The sequence below is a fragment of the Nicotiana tomentosiformis genome, chromosome 2 (assembly GCF_000390325.3).
Source record: "Nicotiana tomentosiformis chromosome 2, ASM39032v3, whole genome shotgun sequence".
NCBI classification, from domain to species: Eukaryota; Viridiplantae; Streptophyta; class Magnoliopsida; order Solanales; family Solanaceae; genus Nicotiana; species Nicotiana tomentosiformis.
This window is the reverse complement of record NC_090813.1, coordinates 145,189,829-145,209,505: the sequence shown is the minus strand read 5'-3', so window position 1 is coordinate 145,209,505 and position 19,677 is coordinate 145,189,829. Positions and strand designations below refer to the sequence as shown.

At 36.8% G+C, this 19,677-nt stretch overlaps 1 protein-coding gene and 2 long non-coding RNA genes across 3 annotated transcripts; 1 reads left to right on the top strand and 2 right to left on the bottom strand.

The window, feature by feature from the left end:
• Nucleotides 1-2,459: 2,459 nt before the first annotated feature.
• LOC138906715 (uncharacterized) lies at nt 2,460-4,157 on the bottom strand. Its single transcript, XR_011414301.1, has 2 exons — nt 4,018-4,157; nt 2,460-2,855 (listed from the first exon to the last, which is right to left on the bottom strand). It is a non-coding gene; the product is annotated as an uncharacterized lncRNA (long non-coding RNA).
• Nucleotides 4,028-6,481, top strand: LOC117274687 (uncharacterized). The gene is made up of 2 exons (XR_004504841.2): nt 4,028-4,145; nt 4,409-6,481. It is a non-coding gene; the product is annotated as an uncharacterized lncRNA (long non-coding RNA).
• LOC104088373 (expansin-A13-like) lies at nt 4,937-9,447 on the bottom strand. The gene is made up of 2 exons (XM_009593032.4): nt 8,686-9,447; nt 4,937-5,566 (listed from the first exon to the last, which is right to left on the bottom strand). The coding sequence occupies exons 1-2, from the start codon at nt 9,153-9,155 to the stop codon at nt 5,257-5,259; spliced, it is 780 nt and encodes a 259-aa protein (XP_009591327.1). The 5' UTR covers nt 9,156-9,447; the 3' UTR covers nt 4,937-5,256.
• Nucleotides 9,448-19,677: the final 10,230 nt, after the last annotated feature.

Below are 19,677 nucleotides of genomic sequence, written 5' to 3'. Positions count from 1 at the left end.
CCTCGGGTGTCGGAAACTTCAGAAATTGGTGATACGTCGAAGGTACAACTTTCATCTCGTGTAACTATGGCCTTCCTAAGATGATGTTATATCCCATATCACTATCCACTACTTCGAAGAGAGTTGTTTTCATTACTCCTTCAGCATTCATGAGCAGCAAAATCTCTCCCCGGGTCATCACACTCGCAAGGTTGAATCCATCGAGGATTTTTGTCGCCAGAATAATGCTTCATGTGAGTTTAGCTTGTTCCAACACTCTCCATTGTATGATATTACCCGAACTTCCTAGATCCACTAGAACACGCTTAATTTTAAAATCTAACACATTTAAAGAGATTACTAGTGCGTCGTTGTATGGTAATAGCAATCCATCTGCATTTTTCTCTGTGAAAGTGATATCGTCCTCCCGGAGTCTTTTGCTGTGAGTTATCAATACTTTAGTCTTTTTTGCCGCCGAAAAGGTGACCCCGTTAATCTCGTTCCCCCCAAAGATCATGTTGATCGTTGGGCATGGGGTTTCTTCTCCTGCTTTTGAGGATTCCGTGTTGTCTCTGTTGCGACCATAATTGTTCTTAGCTCGATCACTCAAGAATTCTCGGAGATGACCATTCTTCAATAGCGTTGCCACCTCCTCCCGAAGATGTCGGCAGTCCCATGTCCGGTGACCGTTAGTCCCAAGGTATTCGCACTATAAATTAGTATCCCTCTGGATGGAATCGGACCTCATAGGTCTCGGGAAATCGTGCTTCTTTAATGTTCCTTATGGCTGACACCATTTCCACTACACTGACGTTGAAGTTATATTTTGATAACCCGGGGTAAGAAAGATCTCGAGACCCCGACGTTTGTTTATCTTGAAGTGATATATTGCTCCGACCACGATCAGCTCCTCCGTCAATGGTGAACATATTTGCTGCTCGGAAATTTCTGCCACGGCCTTCGGTACGCTCGTAGGGTAAAAACCGACCCCTCGAAGTCCGCATATCCACGTCGTAGTCATCCTTTGATTTTTCTCTGTTCTTCTCCCATCCTTTGGACGATGATGTAAAACTGACCTGGTCATCTTCAATCCTTATATTCGACTCGTACCGGTTGTGAACATCTGCTCAGGTTGTTGCTTGAAACTCAAGCATGCTCTCCTTCAGCTTTCGGGAAGGGTCTAAACTTCTCGAATTTAATCCTTTGGTAAATGCTTCAGCTGCCCATTCATCTGGGACGACCGAGAGCAACATTCTTTCTTTCTGGAACCGAGTTACAAACTCTCGTAACAATTTCGATTATCCTTGTGCGATTCTGAATAAGTCGGCCTCCCGGGCTTGCACCTTTCTGGCCCCAACGTGAGCTTTCATGAAAGAATCCGCGAGCATCTCAAAGGAATCTATGGAATGCTCGGGCAGTAATGAATACCACATTAGGGATCCCCTCATGAGGGTTTCGCTGAATTTCTTTAGCAACATAGATTCAATTTCGTGAGGAGCTAGATCATTTCCTTTCACCGTCGTTGTGTAAGTGGTAATATATTCCTGTGGGTCTGAAGTTCCATCATACTTTGGAACTTCAGGCATATTGAAATGCTTCGGGATTAGTACTGGTGCCACACTTGGCTTGTATGGTAATTGAACATACTTCTTCGAGTTTGGGCCTTTCAATACAGGTAGTGCGCCCGGGATTTGATCCATGCGGGCGTTCACTTCCCTCATGAACCATAAAAGCTCATCTTTGAATGAATCATTCTCGTTATTAAGACATGATCTGCTCCCCTCAGCCCCATCGGATCTAACTTCACCCCTGGAAGTGTTGTTATCGATTCTCTATGTTGTTTGGTCTGCGGGAACAACCGGAGGAATCGGATCATGCCTGTTCGCATTATTCAAAGCACATGATAGCGTCTGCTTCAATTCCGTCATAACCTGATTCTGCCGCGTGAGATGGACTAGAATGATTGCATGTTGCTCTTGCAGGATCCTCACAGCATCCGCTACTTGCTCCTCGTCAGCATCATCGAAAGTTCTTTCCCGAACCTGTCGAGGGTACCGTATGTCATGCACCGACGTGGCGTCATTCCCCTCATTGCGAGTGTCACTGATTGAGTCCTCGAAATGAGGTTGATCCCCTCGAATTTCGGGGTTGTGTGCATCGTTAACAGTGTTATTTGCCCTTTTTTTGCGATTTTTTCTAAGACAAAAATAGTCAAAACACATTAGTAAAAGAGGCAAGGATCAATTTAATTGCATGACTGTTTAGGCCCCACGGTGGGCGCCAAACTGTTTACCCGTAAAATGGTACAGTTGAATTTATACGTGGTTTCTATACAAGTGAACTAATTTAATCCTGAAATAATATAATAATCGAAGAAATACGCAGTACTTAGCCTTGGAATGTAGATGAAATAGCAAAAATAGTGATTCCGTGAACACGTTTTCCGAACACAGCAATGATGGGATCAAAAAGTTAGAGAGTAAAATTATATAAAGTTTTGTATAGAATATAATTATGTTCTTGCCAGAAATTTCTTGTCCTTTACAATGATAACTGAGCTCACTATTTATAACTATGCTTAGGGAAAAAGGTCCTAGAATCATGCCCTCCTTTAATGCCAATTATGAGGGTCATTGATTGAGATGTAACGTTGAGCATAAATGCCAAATTCTCTGTAACGGACCATCACTCTTAATGCTGTAGAATATTCCTTAGTAAATGCTACCGGGCGCAGAGCTTTTAATACACTTTTATAAACGTTATCCGTTCCGGTGACAAGTGTAGTGGCTGCATTCGGTTCTCAACCATCCCATCTTGGATTCCATGTGTCCTCCTTTTAGTCAGCTACGTGTCATATCATATTTTACCCTATACAACTATTTGCATATAAAGTTAAATTCAATAAATTTTAAAACAATTTGTTCGTAAGAAGTTTTGTAGATTTTATAGTCTAGTGGTACATGTGTATCCTCGTAAGTGTAGTTGATTTTGTTGTTCCCTTTTCTCCTTTCACCTTTCCTGATGCAATAGATATTTTCTGAGAAATTAAGTTTGTACCTGTTTAAATTTAAAACACTATCAACAATATTATGATTAATTTCTTGGAAATCCTTCATAAGACCTTTCATTGAATTTGTCTTATCATTCATGTTACAGCAATTAGGTAACATTGGTTTGTACTTTGTTATAATTCTTCGATTATTATTTGATACTTTCATATAGCCTAACACCAACGAGTTTGAGACTAAAGAATAATAGTAATAGTTGTTATTGTAGTATTATTTGATACTTTCCTTGAGGTCTAGTGTTTGTAATCACTCATGACAATAAAAAAAATCAGTCATGACAATAATTTTGACACTTAGTTGAACACAACAGTTTTACCAACACTTATATGTGTTTCAGCTATATTTGTGTGGGTAAAAAGTAAAAAATACAAAAATCAACAAATTTAAAATTTTGAATTCATAATTTAAAAAATATAGATTGAACCCATTAATTTTAAGTTGTGATTCTGTCTTTGCCTATGTGACAATCTTCAGGTGTTTCAGATACATTTACCTGTAGTAAATACTAGTAACTTATAAGCAGGGCAGATGTATTGTTCTACCGACTGGTTCAATTGAACCCATAACTTTTGATGCGGAGTAAAAATTTATATGTAAAAATTTATTAAAATTATAAAAATAGTAGATATGAGCCCATAACTTTAAAAATATAATGGGTAAAAGTTGAACTCATGAGATTTAAATCCTGGATCCGCCTCTGCTTATAAGCCAAGTAAATTAGTAAAATTCGTTATGTCATTTGGCAACTATATTTTAGTCCGTTCATATATGTTTTATTAGTTTACTCTCTTTGCATAATACATAGGGGTATTTGCTTCTAATTTTTTTTTTTTTTAACAAACGTAAGCTTCTTATTTTATTGATCTTCTAGTTACTTGCTAATCCCCTCCCTCCCCAAGCCACGTACGTGTTAAAGATGAGCCTTGAAGATAAATGAAAATGGAAAAATAATGAGAAAGGTCAATCTTACATTTGTGGTGCGATGTTATTTATTTGGAGGTATCTTAGCTCATTCAGAAGGATTTGACATGAAGTTTCGTCTTGAAGCTGTTGTCATGATTCACACATTCAATTCCTTTCTCTGTTTTTGGACTAAAGGTATATCTTCAAGTATCTAGTGGGCGGATCTATGTCTTATGTTGAGGGCCGGTAACCAGACTCGTAAATTTGGGCAAAAATCTTGTATATGTGTATGTATATACCTTGAAATTGGTTAATATAAATCACTTGGCACCCTTAACGCTAAAAGTCATTAGAGGGCACTGATTGAACAGAATATTGTGCCCCTGTCGCATTAAATTCCAGGGTCCGCCTCTGTCTACTGGTACAGGTGTCATTCATACATTTCTTAAATTTTGTAGGTCGTTGCTCATATGATGCCTGACCTTCCAAATGTTGGTGTTGAGAGAGTTTTAAGGAATTCTTTGAAAGTCCTTCATTTAGGGCAGATGGACTTAAAATTTATCCAACCCTTGTTATTCGTGGCACAGAGCAGCTTGTAGACATTGTTGCAAGGATTCTTTCAATGGTGCCATCTTGTTTACAGGGTTCAACGTGATATCCCTATGCCTCTGGTGACTTCTGGAGTTGAGAAAGGTAATCTCCTAGAATTGGCTTAATTAGCTCGAATGGATGATCTTGGCTTGAAATGCCGAGATGTACGAACACGGGAAGCTGGGATCCAGGTAATATAATTTTTATACTCATCCACTTTCTAGCATTTCATCCAGTGTGGTCTCAAAATTCAAATCTTTTGATCGACATAACATATTAGGACATCCATCACAAGATAAGGTCAGTAAGATAATGTTGACTTCTATTTCCTTCAAGTCGCAACTACCTTCTCTAATGACATTTCAGATAATAACATACAACAGTAATCACACAACTTGAGAGGCAAATCTAGGATTTGAAATTTATGAGCTCGAGTTCGAACTCTATAATAGTCCGTTTGAGTTACTGGGTTCGAAATCTATTATATGTACTAATATAGTGAATCTTTTAATACATGTACAAGGTCAGAGCTAAAGCTATTGGGTTCGGATGAACCCATATCTATTACACCACATCCGCCACTGCACAGCTTTGCACTCTTAATATAAATATGGCAGTCGCTTGCCCAACATGAACAAGCACAAAAGTGCCCTAACATTGCCACCCAATTTCAGCCAATCCTAAGCTCAGCAACAGATACAATTCTAGTAGACTTCTATGATTCAAACTGCTTTCCTTGAAAGGTCTGACCAAAATTCCAGTTCTTGGGAGCAACATTGTAAGATGTCAATGTGACTCCATCACTACTAGTAATCTCAAAAGAAAGTGGCTGATTCTTCAGATCAGCATTGATGTGCCAGTTTTGGCCCCAATTCCTACCCATAGAAAGCCATCCTGTTCTGGAACCCTTAATTTTTGCTGCCACTATATCACCTGCGGCTGCAACATTACTGACTAGAACTGACAAGAATATTCCAGCACCATCGAGAGTGAACCGAACTCCTCCTTCCTTTCTGCACTTTATTCTGTTGGAAATTATGAAGAAAACAGTCATATATCCATAAACTGACAGTTCAAAACAGAAAGAACTAAAGTACTACCACAAAATTGCACTTCCCAAAAATAAGGAAAATATTCAAAAAACTGGCACATATATGGCGTCTTGTTGGGATCTAAATCTAAGGAAGAACTGTCACGAGACTAGAAGTGGATGAACACCAAATATTACGTAGAGAGAAGAGACACTTGAAGGTGGATAGCTCATACAAGTGGTAAATTCAGTGTTAGATCTTTCTATACGGTGTAATTAGAAGGGGAACAGAAGAATTGCTAATGTTGGTGGCTTCCGATGACATCCAGAAAATATTGAGAAATTTGGGGGTCCTGGTGTTTTATTCTAGCAGCAGACAACTTGAAGAGAAGGAAGATTCTTACCACTTGGTACTTAATATGCGAAGTGGCAGGTGAACAGGTTGATTATCTGTGGGCGCTGGTATTTTATTTAGCAGCTGACAACTTGAACAAAAAAGAAGATTCACCCCAGCTGGTACCTTATATGCGAGAAGGCAGGTTAGCAGGTCGATTGTCAGCTGGTGCACCGTAAGATAGCGACATAGCTGCTCTCTGTGCTGCTTAATTTTTTATGAGCTGCGTAATACTAAGACTGCAAATGACCTGTTGTGGAGCTAGAAGATAGAGGTAAGAGTTGTTGAGGATAAGGCATTTGGAGTCCATTTAAATGCCCTAATGTGGACTATATGGAGAGTTAGAAACCAGTGCCTCTTAACATGTGGGGAACCCCCTAATCCAGTTTTAAATATTTTATTATTTATTTTTCTACTTTTGGAGCTCGAAGTGTATACCAACTTGTATTGATGATTAGACAGGTCACGAGTTTTACCACAGTAATACTTTTTAACATGAATGAGTCCTCTTATGCATGGGGGTTTCCCTTTTTTTCTTTTCCTTTTTAGGCTATAAGGTTGTAGAAATGTACTAGATAATGTTAGTTGCTAAAGAATGCAAATGCAGGAATTCTCATCATAAAATTCTTACCACAAACATATAATGCAGATGGCATATGCAGTGCTGAAATTCTATAAAATGCTAATACTCGGTCACTTATGAACCTAAACCTATCAAGTTAGCTTTCCTGATCAAACATTCCTGAAGACCTTTTATGTGTGAGTGTGAGATGTGTGAATGTGTAGCATACAGCTTTCCAGATATCCTGAGAGGTTACAAATTTCCACCTCATTAGGGGCGGAATCAAATTGACATTTCGATGTGATATTACTCTTTCAACACGAGAATGCTCCAGACATTATGGAAGTTCTTCATAATACCCGATGAAACCAAGCCTATCCTACATGACTTGGGGGTGCGTGTGGGAAACGCACCAGATTAGGCCAATTAACACGGATGCATTGACTACAACTATGGCTGAGAAGGATAAGTTGGCTGGTATTTCCGTTTCGGCTTTTGGGTTTTTACAAAGCAGTTAGCACATCTCTACAAGAGAAAGCAGAGTAAAGTTACATAGATCAAGTTACTAACTTTCTGTTCCGATTCAATGACTTCTTAATTTAATTTTTTTTGTGTGTGTGAGATGTGTAGCATATATTTGTTAGTTGTATCTCATTCATACCCGTACTCTTATCCATATGCCCAAATCCAAAGATTTAGGTGATGAAGAATCTGACTTCTAAATTTGGACTCATATCGGATTCCTGTACCTGCATACATGTAATATAGATTTCTCCAAATCTGCGTTATCACAATCCATGACCATATGTACTCTGACGTTAGAAGCTACACTTTATAAAAGTAAGTCCATTTATAAAGGTGCAGAAGGAAGTGTTCGTATTATGGGCCAAGTCACTAGACATCATAGAGTAATCTGCTGATTGATACCCTTAGGCCTCAAGCTTTCCTCCAAAACACACAGATACAACAGTGCAATAAAGCTGTTTCTTGTAGAAAGGAAACGGCTGATTCAACTAGTTAACTATCCTTGTCAACGTAGTACTAGCTAATTATGATATGCACGTAATCTATAAACAGTTTACCCTTCCCAATTCCCACCCAACATTCCACTTTTCCGATATCTAATTTGGTTTCTACCTCTTAAAGGGTCCGTTGGATTATCCTGACATGCCATAAAGATCATCCGCAACGGATTCTCAAATTGCTTCTGCTCCCTGGCAATTATTTGACTACAAATTTCATCCAAACCTTCCCCAATCTCTTCAAGAGTATAGTCGCTCAAATCCAGCCCTTGAAGTCATGACCATGCATGAATATTTGATCTTTGTATAATTTGCTCACAGAACAACTGCGAAGGTAAGACAATAGCAAAATGCTAAAATGTAGCTTTTCTGTGCTGGTGAAAACCTATGCTGCTGTATTTTTTGCTAATGCCCGTCACTGCGTCTGAGCTTTAAGTTCTTTCTTACAAGGAACTAGGAAGATTTTACTGATAGATTTTTTCCACAGGCAGTGGTATATAAATATAAATGGATATTCAAACTAACTCACAGAGACATATAATGCATATCCTTCAGCAAATTGATCATACCTCTATATTGAAATGCAGTACAGCTTTGGCCACAAATACATAAAACTGCAGAAATAGTTCATGCTACTTGTACATTCTAGGCATGCTTTGGATCGTGTAGAATGCCTAATATTTGGTATCGGCGCAATCATTTATCTCTGCATTGATGTAATCATTGTTTGCGAAGTTTTACCGTAGATCTTGGGGAAAAGGTATAAAAACACCCCTCTCGAATTATCAGTTACACACTTATACTTTGCAACTTTCCTATGATCCCCGGGGCTTTTTTGAAGGGAAATAATCACCACTCTAAACTTGACAACATAATCCTTGGCAGACGTTGTATATGCTCGCCACCATGTGTATATTTCTTAATTTTTAAGTTGTTTCTTCTTTTTCTTTTGCTTTTTTCCTTTTTATTCTTATTTTGCTACATTTTCTTTCTTTTTATTTTTATTTTTCGTTCCTTTCTTCTTATTCAATTTTTCCAACCTTAGTCACTGGCAAATAATAGTCAGGGGTGCATGCAAACTTGCTCGAACTATGAAGAAAAAATGAATGAAGGCGAATTACTGTAGGTGCATGTACCTGCGATATTGAATGGGCATATTGGAAGCTTTCCAAATAGCAATTTTCTCAAAGGCTTCAATGGGCAACACAAAATGTGCATTAGGAGGGTTACAATGGCCCCCACCATCTGGTTCAAACCCATAATTGGGAGCACAAAAATTCGTCGCCGTCACAATAATTGATGTACCGGGAATGCACCACCGCAGGTCCTCCACGCACCTGACTTGAAAGCACGCGCCGCAGATCTGACCCCTGTCAAACAACACAGTGCTAAGACCAGCTGTGGATTTGCCGTAACCGTTTCTCTCCAAATCCCCGTATCCGCACGCGCCACCCACAACATCACGTGGGTCCGCGGCGGCGTAGTAGGTGGCCCGTGCTGGTCGCCACTCTGTGGTGGTGGAAGATGGAGACCAGTTATAGTGGGAATGGGCGAACGACCTCGTTGAACAGAGTGTGAATGCTACTAGCAATAGTAGCACTAGCATATCTGAGAGAGTGAGAATTGAACGAGTATTTGCTCAAATTGCTAAAATGGAGGTGGATGATTTTAATATAATTGGGATTCTGGAAATAATCAATAATGTGAACATGGTAAAGCTAGATTATTTTTGTTGAAGTTAATAGGAGTAGCATTATTAGTGGAGTTTTGGAGTAAAATGAAGCACAGTGGGGTCATTGGCTCCTTTTTTGAACTTTTGAAAGTTAGGCGTTATTGAATTCTCAGCTTGGCGTCTTGGACTATGCTAGAATTTTAAGCTTTTCTATGTTTTATTTAGCCATCTCAATTCCGGTGTACCCAAAGGCCCGATGTTTTAGACTCTTTCTAATTCTCTCGTCCTTCCTCATGAAAAGCAAATCCGATAATCTATATGTTCATCCCGGGGGCCTAGCCCTCTTTCTCCGCTCGAGTCTAAGACGTCTCTTCTTTTCCACATCCTCGTTCCTCCTTCATTACCACAATACCAAACATAAATAAGTTTGACACAAAATCTATCATTTTTATAATGAACTACATAACACACTATCTAAAATTATAACTATCTGATATTTTAATATCAATTATTAATAACATAATTACTAGCCACTAAATTGCAATAATATTATAAGATTCATAAGTCCAAAAGAAAATGATAGTAATTAGTTGGTGGTTAGTTGGGTCATAATAGATGGTAGGATTGTTTTTATAACATACAAAAATTTGAGGTAATTTTTAAAATTGTTAAAAAATGAATCATTGATATTTTGGGTTAAAAATATGTCTAGAGCTAGTTTTCGGATTTGGAAATTTTGTTTACAAAATCTGCCAAAACATGGATAAATTCTATAAACAAACATGTTTTGCCAAATTTTTTTGAACCAAACGGGGTTTAATTCTCTCGTCCTTTCTCATGAAAGGCAAACCCGAAAATCTCTTTGTTAACTTATTGTTTTTGGGCAGACAGTGCTTATCAGACTGCTGGCATCACGAAATGCTTCACGCTTATATTCTTAGAAACAAAATCACGGCGATGTATTTAAGTGAACATATTGGATTTTTATAAACCATTACAAGTACAACTAACCTATATATATTTGAGGCTGCTGGCAATCACAAAATGCTCCACTACGCTTACTCAGAGAACTATATAGTAGCAATACATATATGGTATTTGGTAATTTAAAAGTTGGTCAATATAGCTTTTAAACGCTATCGCCTATATATTTGAACTAAAATATGAGATAGTCCATGCTACTTTTTTTCTTTTATGACATCACTAGTGTTTAACATCACTTCTTTTTTATATAATCATATTTTTCAATAGTCCATAGTTATTAGACGATTTAACTTCTTAACTATTATTCTACTATTTTTTCATTATCATCGATAAAATATATACAAGTTAAAATTTACATGTTAGAATCTGTATCCATCAGATACATACATATTGGGACATAATTCTCTAAAAAGAAAATATAATGGGACATAAATTTTTCACTTATAATGAGAACCTTACTATAAAGTGGTAGTACTGTCAGACTTATAACTAATAGCTTGTTTGGCCAAGCTTTTCGGAGGCCAAAAGTATTTTATTCCCAAAAAGTACATTTGTTTTTTCAACTTCACGTGTTTGGCCAAGTTTTTTGGAGGGAAAATGCTTTTGGAAAAGCAGAAATAGTTTTAAAGAAGCGAAAAAAGTAGTTTCCCCCAGAAACAAAATAAGTTTTAATGTTTCTTGTGCCAAAAATGCCCTTAGCAAAATATAGTACATACCAAAATAACCTTACTTATTTTAAATTATCTTGAAAGAATTAAACTACTTTTTAATTTTATTTAAATAAAATAAAAAAAACTTAACCATTGTCTTTAATAATAAATATTTGAGATTATTTATTTACTTATATTAATTATTAAGTAAACATATTCATGTATTTATTCTTAATTTGATACTTAAAAGCACTTTTTGAAAATCTTGGTCAAATACAAATTATTGCTCAAAAGTACTTTTGAGATTGATTAGCTAAACACAAACTGTTTCTCTCCCATTTTTTTTTTTTTAAAAGCACTGTTGGAAAAAGGCAATTAAATCTAGCTTATTTCTTAGAGGAATGAAAAGAACAAAAATGAAGTTTCTCATAGATTAGTGAAAAGAGTATGAGTCTACAGATTGTTTCTCTTTCTTCTTTTTTTCTTTTTTTTGGTTTGGAAATCAAACAAGCGAAAAAGGATAAATTAACCAATATGTTATAAATATATTATATTATGAATGTTCATTTAGTTCTCCGTTTGTAAATAAGCTTCCTGAAAAAGTTTATCCATATGAGACTCCGCCGTAAATATGTTTATCTATTTATTACTCTATTGGAAATAAGTCTCCTGAAAAAGCTTATCATTTTGGTACTCCGTTATGGATAAACATTACCCCCGATAGAAGATTATCTATATCTAGTACAGTAGCAGCTTACAAGCAACTTACAAGCAGCTTACACAATAGCTTGCGTAGCAGCTTACAAGCAGTTTCCTTTCTTCTATAAATAGAGGAGTTTTCAGTTCATTATGTACATAAGTTTGAAGTATGAATAATATATCAATTTCTCTCTATACTTGTTTTTACTTTACAGTTTTTATTTTATAATGCGTTATCAGTATGAGTCTCTAATTTCATCATCACTACCTGACTGTGAGGCAACATACTGCCCTTGTGCGTGGTCAAACCGAGTTCATTCAGAGCATTTTGAGGAAAATTATATCATTAGAGTGGTGAACAACATATTGGTTTTTGTCACGATCCAACTCCATGTCAGGCCGTGATGGCGTGCAGCACCATTGCTGGACAAGCCAACAGTGAACAACTTAGTGATTTCCCGTTTAGCTTTACTTATTTTAAAACATTTGGTAAATAAAGGATTTTTAAGGCAACCGAACCGAAACATCTAAAAGCAGTTATAACTATTGAATTACAACCCAAAAACCAAAGTCTACTAATACGTGCCAAGATCTGGTGTCACAAGTATGTGGGCAACTAGTAGAATATACAAAAAATGACTATCCTACTATCTGAAACAGAATAGACAAATAAAAATAAAGAGAAATTCCGGCATGTTGCTGAATGGCTCAGAAGAGGGCAACTCACCGTGAAGTCTCGGTCCAAGATCAAGTATGCATGCTAGGCGGGTAACTAGATGCACCAGCCTCAGATCCTGTATAATTAAGTACAGAAGTGCAGTATGAGTACATAAATAACATGTACCCAGTAAGTATCCCGCCTAACCTCGAAGAAGTAGTGACGAGGGGTCGACTTGACACTTACTAGGCCAATAATAATATAATTAAAATACTATGCTAAGCATGGATATCATGAATGATACTGTCAGTTCAACAACAGGAAGAGATACGTCCTTCTTTCATAATTATAACATAAATTTCGGTAATACTATTTAGTAATTTACATTTCAAGGCATTTAAGCAGAATAAATCATGGAATTTTCAAATAATTAGCATGAGCAATTATGCCGAGGTCGTACGGCCCGGTCCAACATAATATTAAATTGTGCACTGCCGGAGGGTCGAACGACGCGAACCATAGATGCATCTATTTACTACCGAGGCGCTCGGCCCGATCCACAAATACACTTATTTTCAAGAAAACACAAATTTCTCATTTACAATCAAGTATCTCATAAAACCTTCAAGTAAGTGAATTTAACCTTATACAATTCTTTTATAAATTTCTATCATGACTAAGTGATTATATTAGCAAGTAAGGGCACAAATATTCTAAGTATAGCATGATACGAGTCCTAGACTATCCGAACAATAGCATAATAGTAGCTACGTACGGACCCTTGTCACCTCGTACGTAGCCCCCATAATTAGGTATAAACATTTATTTAATTCACCTATTGGGTTAATTCCCTCTTATAAGGTTAGAAAGGAGACTAACCTCGCCTCAAAGTCTACTTTCCAATTCAAGAACGCGCTCAAACCTCCAAATTTGACGCCAAACGACTCGAAGCTAGTCAAACATTACATAAACTAATCAATCTATGCTTAAAAGTTCATAATTCCATCATTTAAGTGATTACCCAACCTAAATTGCAAGATTACTAAAATTCACCCCTGGGCCTACGTGCCTAGATTCTGGAAATATTTAAAGAAAGTTGTTACCCATAACCTTAGGAACATAAATATATGATTTTTACTAAATTCCATAACGACTTTCGTGGTTAAATCTCATTTTTATTAAAAACCTAGGTTTTCACCTAAACCCGTAATTTTCACTAATTTACATGTTATAATCTACCCTTAAACTATGTATTTAACTCACATTGTCTAGAAATTACTTACCTCAAAGTACTAAGTGAAATCTCCTCTCTAAGAGCTCCAAGAATCGCCCAACAATGGAAGAAATGAGCTAAAATAGCCTAAGTCCCGTTTGTAAAAGTTTCTGCCCAGGTCTGCCTTCTTCGCGATCTCGGAAGAGGCCTGCAAACGGCCTAGGCCAGGAAACTTTACCCATCGCGAATGCGACAAGAGCAACGTGAACGCGGAGGCTCGCTTGGCCTACCCTACGCAAATGCGAGGTCTTCTTCGCGAACGCAAAGAACGAACAATGACCACTCAGCTCTACCTCTTCTACGTGAACGCGGGCCAGATCACGCGAACGCGAAGGCTAGAGGGCCCAGACCTCCGCTAACCCGGTTCTATGCACGTGAACGTGAAGGGAAAAATCTCCCCAGCCCACAGTACCCTATATCCTTCATCGCAAACGCGAGGGTCTGATCGCGTTCGCGAAGAAGGAAACCAGAAGTAGAAATCTGATGTGTTTCAACTCAACTCCGGGCGGTTCAAAACGGACCCCAACCCCTCGGGACCCCGTCCAACTACTAAAGCCTATAAACATAATACGGACTTGTTCGAACTCTCGAAATGCGTAAAACAACAACAAAATCAAGAATCACACCCCAAAACCAAATTGAATCAAACTTTGAACTTCAAGTTTCTAAATCGCTCCGAATGCGTCAAATCATACTTAGACTACTCGGATTGACACTAAATTTTTTGTGCAAGTCTTAAATGACATTATGGAACTATTCCCGATCTCAGAATTCCATTCGGACCTCAGTATCACCAAAACCTACTCCAAACCAAATTTAAAGAACTTCAAAAACCTTCAAGAACCAACTTTCACTATTAGGCGCCGAAACGCTCCCGGATCCCCCAAAATCCGATCCGAACATACGCCCAAGTCCAAAATCATCACACTAACCTATTGGAACCGTCAAATCCCGATTCTGAGGTTGTTTACTAAAAATGTTGACCAAAGTCAAACTTGGCCTTTCAAGCCAACCTTAAGGAACTAAGTGTTTCGATTTCAACCCAAACTCTTCTAAATCCCGAACCAACCATCCTTGCAAGTCATAAATCAGTAAAAGCAAGTACGAGAAGTATTATTTAGGGAAACGGGGTTCTAGAAAGCAAAACGACCGGCCGGATCATTACATTCTTCACCTCTTAAACAAACGCTCGTCCTCGAACGGGTTTAGATTCATACCTAATGTGCTGAATAAGTGTGGATATCTGCTCCGCATGTCCTCCTCGGACTCCCAGGTCGCCTTCTCGCCCCTCCACTAAACTTTTACCATGGAAATCCTCTTGGATCTCAACTAGAAATCCTGTCTAACAACAATGGCAACTGGCTCCTCCTCATAACCCAAGCTCTCATCGAGCTGAATAGTGCTAAAGTCTAACACGTGTGACATGTTATCATGATACCTCCGGAGCATAGACACGTGAAAAATTGGATGAACCCCTGATAGGATGGGAGGTAAAGCAAGCTCATAAGCAACCTCCCCAACTTGCCTCAACACCTCAAATGGACCTATAAACCTTGGGCTCAACTTGCCCTTCTTTCCGAATCTCATAATACCCTTCATCGGCGAGACTTTCAAGAGAACCTTCTCGCCTATGATAAATGATACATCACGTGCCTTCTGATCCGCGTAACTCTTCTGTCTGGACTGTGTTGTGCGAGGTCGCTCCTGAATCAACTTTACCTTTTCCAAAGCATCCTTCACCAGATCAGTACCATATAACCTAGCCTCACCGAGCTCAAACCACCCGATGGGAGAACGATATCGCCGACCATATAAAGCCTCAAATGGGGCCATCTCGATGCTGGACTGATAACTGTTACTGCACGCATGAAGCGTAGTAAACTGATCGGTTTCAAATGCAACAATCCTTAAAAACTGATAGGAGCAAATGATGAAAATAATCATAATGAGGAGGAAATGAGCTCTAGAAGAGCCCACGACATAACATTTCATGAAACTCCAGAAAAAGTTCAGGTACTTGAAAATAAAGAACGTGATGAGATCTCAACAAGGTATGTCTCTTAGGAATAGATACAAAACGATCGTCGACGATATATTTGATACAATATAGTTCACAATATTGTAAAAGATTGTGAGGATCGGACCTGTAGTCCAGACACCTGAAAATGTCATGCTATCTAAATGCAAGTCATAACCTATATGACTCATTTGATTAAGTCTATATGAAGATCCCTGAAGGATTTAAAATGCCTGAAGCATATAGTTCAAAGTATCGTGAAATGTATACAATCAGATTACAAAGATCTTTGTATAGTTTAAATAAATCTGGGCGCATGTGATATAATCGCCTCACTGAATTGATGAATGAGTTATGTAAATGAAGGCATTTTCCATGCATTTATACAAATAAAACAACATCATAGTTTGTTATATTTGTTGTTTATGTTAATGGCATAAATCTCATAGGAACTCCAGAAGAGCTCCAAAGGGAAAAACTGTCTTAGTCTGCAAATTGAATATATAGCAGTCGAGATCTTTATCCATCCATCTATCTATACAGAAAAGGTCTTAAAACACTTTTACATGGACAAAGCACACCCTTTAAGTACACCAAATGGGTGTTCGATCACATAAAGTGAATAAGGATCCGTTCCGACCTCTAGAAGAGGATGAGGAACTCCTTGGTCCTGAAATACTCTATCTCAGTACAATTGGTGCACTTATGTATCTTGCTAATGCTAACAAAGGTGGTACAGATTATATTGGTTGTGCAGATGCAGGTTATTTATCTGATCCCCATAAAGTTCGTTCTCAAATCGGGCATGTATTTTACATGTGGAGGTACTGTCATATCATGGCGCTTCACAAAACAATCTATTGTTGCTACTTCTTCAAATTATGATGAGATAATAGCTATTCATGAAGCAAGTAGAGAAAGCGTATGGTTGAGATTAGTGATTCATTTTATTCGAGAAAAATCTGGGTTGGAATGTGATAAAAAACTCACAATATTATACGAAGACAATGCTACATTCATAGCCCAATTAAAGGGATGATTTATAAAATGAGATAGAATGAAGCATATTTCACCAAAATTATTCTACACACATGATCTTCAGAAAAATGGTGACATCGATGTGCAACAAATCCGTTCAATTGACAATCCAGCAGATTTGTTCACTTTGCCAACTTCAACTTTTGAGAAGATGGTATACAAGATTGAAAGGCGGAGACTCAAATATTTGGAACAAGATTTTCATCAGGGGGAGTGAAATACGCATTGTACTTTTTTTTTCCTTACTAAGGTTTTTCCCATGAGTTTTTTCTTATAAGATTTTTAATAAGGCAGCTAGAATTGTATGTTACTAAATATGTGTACTCTTTTTCCTTCACTAAGATTTTCCCACTGGATTTTTCGTAGTAAGGTTTTAATGAGGCACATTATCTTTTAATGAACATCGAAGTGGGAGTGTTATAAATATATTATATTATGGATGTTCATTTAGTACTCTGTTATAAATAAGCTTCCCGAAGAAGTTTATCCATATGAGACTCCGCCGTAAATATGTTTATCTATTTAGTACTCTATTGGAAATAAGCCTCCTGAAGAAGCTTATCATTTTGGTACTTCGTTATGGATAAACATTACCCCCGGTAGAAGTTTATCTATATCTGGTACAGTAGCAGCTTACAAGCAACTTACAAGCAGCTTACACATCAGCTTGTAGTAGCAGCTTACAATAGTAGGTTACACAACATCTTCCTTTCTTCTATAAATAGAGAAGTTTTCAGTTCATTATGTACATAACTTTGAAGATTGAATAATATATCAATTTCTCTCTATACTTGTTTTTACTGTACAGTCTTTATTTTATAACACAATCCTCATTTATAGGTTCCTTCAATTTTCTTCAATTTTGGATGGAACAACAAGTGAAGCTATTTACTAGCACAAATCTGAGACGCTCACGCTTTAAGAGGAAATCAGAAAATAATTTATTCGGAGAAGGATTAGAATTACCCAGATTATTGGAATTGGTAAAAAAAATAAATCATATGTCCACCTATTAACCCAAAAATTCCCCCGTCGTTGATTTTATAACTTTTTTGGCCTTTAGAACTAACGACCAGATGCTATTAAAAAATTCGAAATTATTTAACACGTGTCAATATGATAATTGGCAAAAGTGCATGTTTTGAGTATATTTACGTCCCCTATCTTATGTGATTGGCGGAAGATTTTTATGGTTATTGGATGAAAATTATTCTCATTGTGTGTTTTTATTGTGTAGGAACGTGTTTTGGTGGAACTTGACACAAAGAGGATTATTTAGCGCGAAAGAGAGGCAAGAAACGAGAAAATGATTGAAGTTGAGGTTCGTTCAGATTCGCACATCGCGGGATAGGTGCACGAGCCAAGAAAGTCAACTTTATCATAAAACAGTAACTTGAAGCCTGTCGCACTGATGAGCGCAAGAAAAGAATAGAAGAAGAAAATTCTGGTCTCGTCTAAGGGTCTCGAGTTGCATGAGACCCAAACGTGCATCTAGTAATTTCTGCTCGAAGTTGGATCGTTTGGACGACTTCCTACCCGCCCTAGGTCATATATAAACCTTAACAAACATCCTTAGAGGAGTGGGACAACACTACACTGGGAGCAAGACGAAGAATTCAACAACGAGTTTTCTTCTTATTTTTTTATTTGTCATTGTTGGTTATGAATTTTAGTAGTGTATTTTCACATATTTTTATGAGTAGCTAATTTCTTACTTTAGGGATTGATGAAACCATTTGTAGAATGAATTATTGACTATATTTTAATATAATTAAGCCTATTAATTCTCTATTTGTTCAGCTATGTGCTTATCTTAGTTAATTAAAGGGCACTGGATTAACAATGCCTATTTGGTATGTATTACTTGAGAAAGAATACGTACTTAGATGGTTGTTGAGCAATATCATTTCACGATAAATGAGAGATCAATGAAACTTTGATGTGGTCAGTGTGGCTTGTTAAAAGAAAAAATTACACAATAATACAACTCAACTCATAATACTTCATCTGCATAACTAACAAAAAAGATTTTGATCATGTAACCCAACAAAATATAGTCTAGATGCACAATACTATGCTCTTTTCAGGAAATCTATAAATTTCATCTATATTCGTCCAACAAACCTTTGTCTCCCTTCACCTGTATTCTTTCCACTTATTTGTTTTTTTTTTTTTTTTTCTTATTTTATTTTGCTCTTCTTTTTTTTATTCCTAAATCAGATTGTCTTTTTTGTTTCATTAGTTTTCTTTTTCTTTCTTTCTATTTTTAATGTGAAATAAAGATAATAACATACACTATAGTTATTCTACTTTTACTTGTTAAGTCCTAATTGAACAAGAAATGATGAAGCATCAGATCTATTTATAGTGTAATTGTATTCATAATGTTAATATAAAATGGGAGTTTTGGTTGATAATAAACACATATATAAATTAATTATACACTATTATAAATATGTATATATTGTTATTCAGTGAATATACATTATCAGAAGGCAAAAATGCAAAAAACAAAAACCTATTATGTATATTGTATAATTGTGTATATTTCGTGTATAATGTTGTAGTACTATCAGTATATACAAAGATATACATAGTTTATACATATTTTTTACCCTTACTTCCTCCCTTCAAAAATAATTAACAGTGAAAGAAAAACAGAAAAAAGAAGAAGAAGCAGATGTCACAATTTAAAACCATAGATTTAGACTTCAACATCCAAAATAAAGAATAAAGAGAAGCCGCAGAAAGAGCAATCGTGTATATATAGTCTTATATAATGTATCTTTGTATATATACATCTTTATATACTGATATATATATATATATAACGAAAAAGGGCCTAAACTAGCCATATTGTTTACTAAATGATTTACAGATACCCTCCGTCCATCTATTCGTCCGAAAAAGCACACAACATTATTTATATACCTAAAACTATCCCTCCTTTTAACGACATCACATGTGGGCCCCACTTTTAATGCGTTGACAATATTTTATTGGGCCACGTGGCTCCTAGTTTCACTTCATACATATGGGTATAATATACCCATCCCATTTATTTGACTCGCCCCATTATTTTATTTTTTGTCTTTACTTTTTTTTTTTTCTTTCATTCTTACCATCTTGACTGGATG